Consider the following 6,912-nt stretch of genomic DNA (forward strand, 5'->3'; position numbering starts at 1 on the left):
TTTTTATTTTTGTTTGTGAAAGTCTCCCAAAATCTCGTGATTAATGAGAGACAAATTTTAAGATATTATATGAGTACTTTCTGCTTAAAAATTAGTTCATCAGAGACTTTTATAAAAGTCTCTAAAAGTCATTAAAATTTGAATACCGTAAGACTTATGGAGACTTCTAAAAAGTTTTAATTGAATACACCGTAACTTTTAGAGACTTTTTAAAAGTCTATAAAAGTCTTAATTGCATACACCATGACTTTTAGAGAGTCTCAAAAAGTCTCAATTGAATACTCCTAAACTTTATAAATCTCAAAAAGTCATTAAAAGTCTCAATTGAATACACCCTCCTAAAAATTGGTTGCTTTTATTGTACTTTAACGACAAAAATAGTTATTAAACAACCAAACAATTCGTTGTTGAAAAAAGAATTGGTTGTCAATACAAACCTTTTACGACCAATTATTTAGTTGCTAAAATAATACAGTTAACGACCAAATGTATTTTTAGTCGTCGAATATAATTGTCAACACCTCTTTGCCGACCAACAAACGACCTGCTGATTTTGGTCGTTAAATGTGATCAACAACCAAAAACGTACATTCTACAACCATTTATATTGTCGTTGTAGGTGATATTACCTGTAGTCCTGTAGTGTAACTCAAAACTAAAGTAGATTCTTAGTCTCAAAAGTCTTTAGACTTTTCCAAAATCATACCAAACAAGCTCTTAAGACATTTTCTATTTATCTCTTACTCTCGTCTTTCCAAGTTTGAAAATTTTACCTCCATTAACGATTCAAGTACTTATACACATAAATGTGATACAAGTGTTGTGCACTTGTGCAGTCCTGAAATAGTGTGTCTTTTTTTTTTTTTTTTTTTTTTTTTAACTTTTATTTTCACTTGCTTTAAAGAAAATGATAGCCAGTCTGTCCCAGCAAACACCTTCTTACTAAACATAAAAACATCTGGGCTCACGCATCTTTTTGGAGCCACAATTTGGAAAAGGGTTTGGAAAAATTAGAGTGATTAGGAACTTTTCATTGAACAAAAGATATCAATGCGGAATCTTAACGATCAATTCCCGAATGATGGCGGTTACTTAACTAACACTTACCAGATTCATGTAGATATACATATTTTTTAACCTTTTTCTTTAATTGAATTTACAATAAAAACATGCAGACATAAAAGCTTGGAGGATTTCGTAACATAAAAACAATAAAATATTTTATTCTCGTCTTTATCTATTCATAGACAAAGTTTTGACATTTTATGTTTTCATGACAATTTTTAATGAAACAAATACTTAGTTGTTAGTTGTTATGGAAATTACAGATTGACAACAGACTTAATCTTTACAGAAATTATAAATTAACGAGTTGAGAAGAAGCGTTTAAAAGCTACCTCTAAATAAATAAATAAACATCTCTCTCACAATTTTAATGCAATGATTAACAAACTCACGTCAGCATTTCTATTTCGAAACAAATCTCATCCAAATATGACATAAACCACAATGGCAAGATAAGCCTACTAAATCATATCTTCATTTTTTTCATCACATTATTGCTTCTAATCTTCAAATTAAGAGTAAAAGAATGGGCCCTACTCTATAATTATCGCCATCTGGCATAAAATAATTGGTCACTTTTACCTTTATGGATTGGTTTATTGCCGAATTGGAGAACATTTTGGGATAGATTCCCATACGTAATCAAACACTTTACATAAATTTATGGATAAGTGGAAAACTTTAGTCCAGGAGGATTGGACTAGATAATATGAAATGACAATTCTATCCGGGATGCATGAATTCAAAGAATAGAAAATGGCACTAGAGTAGAGGTTCTCGACGTTTCATTATATTTGCATCATAATTTCAGTGACAAAACCGTTCAAAATTTCGTTATATTATTGTGTTATTCTCAATAAAGTCATGCTTCACTGACAAAATCTAGCTTGACAAAATTAGACACACAAGGAACATGCAACGATTTAACACTAGTTTGAACAGTTTTGGTCATTGAAGACTGATAATGCAAATACAATGAAAAATTAATGATCAACTTGCACATTTTGCAAAAGATTTGTGATCAACTAGCTACAAAAGTGTAAGACTCTTGCCATTTGATCTAAAGGTTCGTTTGATTGTAAAGATAGAATTGAAAATGAATTTCAGGGAATTGAATTGTCTAGAAATTATTTTCCTGAGAATTGTAAATTATTGTGTTTGATTGGAATAATTTTCCACATGGAAAATGTTGAAATTTTGAATCTTTTGGTGTTCGTTTGGTCTTTTTTTCATGAAAATTGTCAATTAAATGGATAATTTTTTTTACAATTGTTGATAGTTTTGTTTCCATTGCTTTAAAAAAAAAATGAAAACGAAAAGCTGGAAAACCAAATTCCCTCCAAAATAGTGGGAATTGGTTTTCCACCATTTCAAGGAAAAGGCACATGTGTGGAGGAAAATGTGGAAATCAAATTCCCTAGAAAATTTAACAATCAAACACCACATTTTGGTGGAAAATGAAAAATGTTTTCCATTTTCCATGGAAAATATATCCAATCAAACATGGCCTAAAAGATTAAACAATGTTACATCTATGTCATTTAAATATTGTCTTTAACATGTCTATTTACATGTACAATTTCATTAAATGAGTGACAAAAAGACTTGAAGTTTGGACTTTTGTCTACTCTGATATCATATTAAAACTTGATGATTGATTTTTTTTATATTGAGAGCCTGTTTGATATAACACATTTTCCTTGGAAAATGGAAAATTTCCACCCAAATGTGTTTTTAATTTCCATGGAATTTGTTTTCCAACTTTCCTTCACACATGTGCCAATTTCATGGTTTTATGGAAATGGTGAGAATTGGTTTTCCAGCCTTTTTTTATTTTGTATTTTTTTTTTTTGGCAATTGTAATAAATTCTATCCCCAATTGTAACAAATTTTGTCCTTTTAGTTGACAATTTCGATGAAAAACAAAGTCAAATGAATACCAAAAGATAGAAAATTTCAACATTTTTTAGGTGAAAAATTATACTAATCAAACACATTTAGCTCTTGTTTGAACCACATTATTTTCCTTAGAATGAATTTTTGAATAGTGTATTGATGAAAAATATGTAATTAAAAAATAAAGAAAAGTAATCACTGTTTAAAAATATATTTTTTGAAAAAATGTGGCTCAAACATGACGCTTGTAATATTATTTTATTGAAAAATGTGTGATTGAAATGATGTCAAATCACTATTTAAAAATATATATTTTTTAAAAAAAATGTAGTTCAAACATGCCCTTAATTGTTAATTCCTAGCAAAACAAATTTTAGGTAATTCAATTCCCTGAAATTCATTTTCTTTCTACTCGAATTCCTTTCTTACAAACAAACAAACCCTAAAATGAATAGTCAAGTACTCATACCTTGATTAATATATTCGACTTTACTCTATCTGACATTCTATCATTAACAGACCTGATAAAGGGCCCCCTCACTTTTAGAGAAATTATCTATAATTTTTCATTTTAAAAAATCTTGACTAACCTTTATATCAATGCACAAGTGTACCTTTATATTAATGCACAAGTGTCCCATATAATCCATATAAATAGCTACCATAATCGTTCCTTATTGTCCATCAGAGTTCAGATAAATAATAATTTATTTCTTAGTTTCAAAATTTGCTCAAAGGAGATGGCAGTTTTCTCTGGAGATTGGGTTCTCGCATTTGGGCTACTTGGTAAAACCTAAGTATTATTTATCCTTAATAACTTTTTACATTTTATATTAAAAAAATAAATATAATAATTAATCGTGTTCCTTTATTACTTTTGAATTATGCTGAAATTGCTTTTTTATTGCGCTATTCAAAATTCTCCTTGAATGACACGTAGGGGTGGGCGCGAGTCGGTTCGGTTCGGTTCTAAAGAGAACCGAACCGAACTTTTCGGGTATCTAGTAAATGGAACTGTCGGGTCCAAATATAATTATGGAACCGTTCGGGTTCGGTTCCGTTCGGTTCGGATCGGTTCGGTTCGGTTCTGTACTGTAATTAAATTTTTTAACATTTATAACAATATTGTATAAATACAACTAATGATACATTCAATGGTTTTGGAATGTCAAAGACTAGGAAACTATTTTGTTCAAATGATAACTACGATCAAAGTTTCGATTGGCAAAGGTCACAGTTTCGATCGGAGGTCACAGTATCGACCGATAATTGTATAGGTTTTGGAATATTAGCGAGACTGCGAAAGTGAGTGCGAGAGTCGAGACAACGTTACGGACTTTGGTGTTGGTGTTAGGGTTATTTAGTGGATTTGATCTTGCTTGGCTAAGAAATGAAACGATAAAATGGGTAATTGGGTCAAAAATTAAAAAATTAGAAATGAAACAAATTATTGAGCCAAAAATTTGGATTTAGAAATCATTAATTTGTTAATTTGTTTAAAAAAATTAAAATAATTTGATTTACTCAATATAAAAAAAATAAATTAGAAAGATTCGGTTCTTATTCGGTTTTTCGGTTCTAGGTCTAGAACCGAGAACCGAACCGTACCCGTCGGTTCTCAATTCAGATACCCGTTCGGGTATTTAATTTGACAAGAACCGTCGGGTTCGGTTCGGTTCGGGTTCGGTTCGGTAGATTCGGTTCGGGAGATTTGCCCAGCCCTAATGACACGAGTGTCACTACTGGGAAATGGACTAATAAATTAATTGTGAATGGTTTTGGGAATCATCACATTCACATCCTCAATTTACATGCATGAAAACAAAATCAACTACGTACATGCAACTTCACATAATCTTTACATTGAAATTTAGTTCTATAACTGATGCCGTTTTATAAATTGTATTGACTAGTCATAACTTATAACGTCTAATATTATATAACAAACATGCACTAAAGATATAAATAATGATATTGAATATTTTCTTTTAATTGTATTGCACGAATAACAAAACTTTTATATATTGTTTCTACAAGTAAGTAACATTACTCAAATTTACATACAATTGTTACATAAAACATCTATGCATTATAAATAAATACTTTTTCTCCTTCTTTTTGTAGGTAATATAATATCCTTCATGGTCTATCTTGCTCCAATGTAAGTTTCATCGTATTACTTTAGTTAAAAACTTGATTCAATTAAAATATTATTCGATTTTAATTATCTATTATTGCAGGCCAACTTTCTATCAAATTTATAAGAAAAAATCAAGTGAAGGTTTCCAATCAGTTCCTTATGTTGTTGCTCTATTCAGTGCCATGCTCTGGATGTACTATGCATTTCTCAAGTCCGATAATACCACACTTCTTATTACCATAAATTCTGTCGGATGTTTCATTGAAACTACATACATTTGCTTCTATCTCTTCTATGCACCAAAGAAGGTAAGGAATGTCTTATTAAATCATTTTGTCTAAAAGTTTAAAAAATTAAATAGATTACGAGTTTATTTAGTCGAACTATTTTCTACAATTTTTCGTATTTTTTTGAAACGCAGGTACCAACTTTAAAGTTAATTGTTATGCTGATAGTATGTGGGTTTGGTCTGATCGTTCTCTCAAATCAACTTGCGGTGAAAGCTTCGGAACGTGCTCATGTTGTTGGATGGATTTGTCTAGTATTTTCATTGTGTGTATTTATTGCCCCATTAGGCATTGTGGTAAGCATAAAAAATTTAAAAGTAGAAAATTAATTAATTTTCCTCTCAAGTTCTCATTTCTTTTATTTCTTTGTTTCATTTTTATATATTTTCCTGGCAGAGACAGGTTATAAGAACAAAAAGCGTCGAATACATGCCATTTCTTCTATCGTTTTTTCTCACAATAAGTGCTGTTATGTGGTTCTTCTATGGTTTACTACTCAAGGATTATAACATTGCTGTAAGTTCAGAACTGTGCTTCTTTTTTAGTCAAAATCCCTCGTTCCCTACCTTTAAAGCATGGCTTTTACACAACGTGTTCGTTGCTTTTTGCAAATAATATTTATTTCACTTTCTCTGTACAGATTCCAAATGTTCTAGGCTTCAGCTTCGGCGTTCTACAAATGGTGCTTTATGTAGTATACAAAAACGCAGACAAGAGTGATAAGAAAAAGCTTCCTGAAATACCAAAGAATATTATAATTTTGGAAGAACACAAAATTCCTGAATTAACTGAGCAAAGTATTGACATTGTGGAAATCAGTGCACTGTTAAATGCAGAGAAAATTCCAGTGGCTTCAATGCCAACTAATGATGGAATTGAAGAAGCTCGTGAGCATGAGAATATGCCAAAGGAAATTGAAGTTCAAATGTAAATTTATGTGGATTCTGTAATAAGCAGGGTTATTTTTATTTTTATTTTTATTTTTTTTTTCTTGTATTTTGTTTCTAGTTCTGTATTATACTCTAAATAATGTTGTGCTGGTTTGTTCTATTTTCTTGCTGAATTATGTATTTATGGATTGGTGAAAGTGGTTTTTATTAACTGATTGCAACAATGAGCACATTTCATTAATTCATGCCTTTTATCATTGCTTATATTGGGATTTTGAACCGTGGTAATTATAGTAGTTCCTTGTGATAGCGTAAACGTCCGAAAAAATTTAATACGGGATTATTGATCAAGCGAGTTCAATAGAAGAAAAAGAACAGAATAGAGGTCAGGTTGAAACATGATTGAAGGCAATTTAGTATGTACGGTATGCAGCTTATTTTTCTTAGTGTTATCTATACATTATTCAATGCGCTTTATCGAACATACGATTATCAGGTTTATGCTTAGACGATAAAAATCAAAATTTTAGTAGATTTTGATAATAGTTGATAAAATACATTGATATAAAAATGATAAAAGTTGTGAATCGTATAAAATATGTTGTTAAAGTTAAATATTGACTTTAACTTATAT

General features: G+C 30.3%; 1 protein-coding gene across 1 annotated transcript; it reads left to right on the forward strand.

The window, feature by feature from the left end:
* The first annotated feature begins 3,667 nt into the window (after positions 1-3,667).
* LOC111402637 (bidirectional sugar transporter SWEET9-like) lies at positions 3,668-6,366 on the forward strand. The gene is made up of 6 exons (XM_023031012.1): positions 3,668-3,747; positions 5,086-5,122; positions 5,202-5,409; positions 5,523-5,684; positions 5,785-5,904; positions 6,029-6,366. The coding sequence occupies exons 1-6, from the start codon at positions 3,702-3,704 to the stop codon at positions 6,317-6,319; spliced, it is 864 nt and encodes a 287-aa protein (XP_022886780.1). The 5' UTR covers positions 3,668-3,701; the 3' UTR covers positions 6,320-6,366.
* Positions 6,367-6,912: the final 546 nt, after the last annotated feature.

The sequence above is a fragment of the Olea europaea genome, chromosome 10, assembly GCF_002742605.1.
Source record: "Olea europaea var. sylvestris chromosome 10, O_europaea_v1, whole genome shotgun sequence".
In the NCBI taxonomy this organism is placed as follows: Eukaryota; Viridiplantae; Streptophyta; class Magnoliopsida; order Lamiales; family Oleaceae; genus Olea; species Olea europaea.

Excerpts from the sequence above, each read along its gene's own strand:
- LOC111402637 (XM_023031012.1), top strand. The coding sequence starts at position 3,702 with ATGGCAGTTTTCTCTGGAGATTGGGTTCTCGCATTTGGGCTACTTG. Across the intron at positions 3,748-5,085 it reads TCTCGCATTTGGGCTACTTG|GTAATATAATATCCTTCATG; the intron begins GTAAAACCTAAG and ends TTCTTTTTGTAG. Across the intron at positions 5,905-6,028 it reads TCAAGGATTATAACATTGCT|ATTCCAAATGTTCTAGGCTT; the intron begins GTAAGTTCAGAA and ends TTCTCTGTACAG.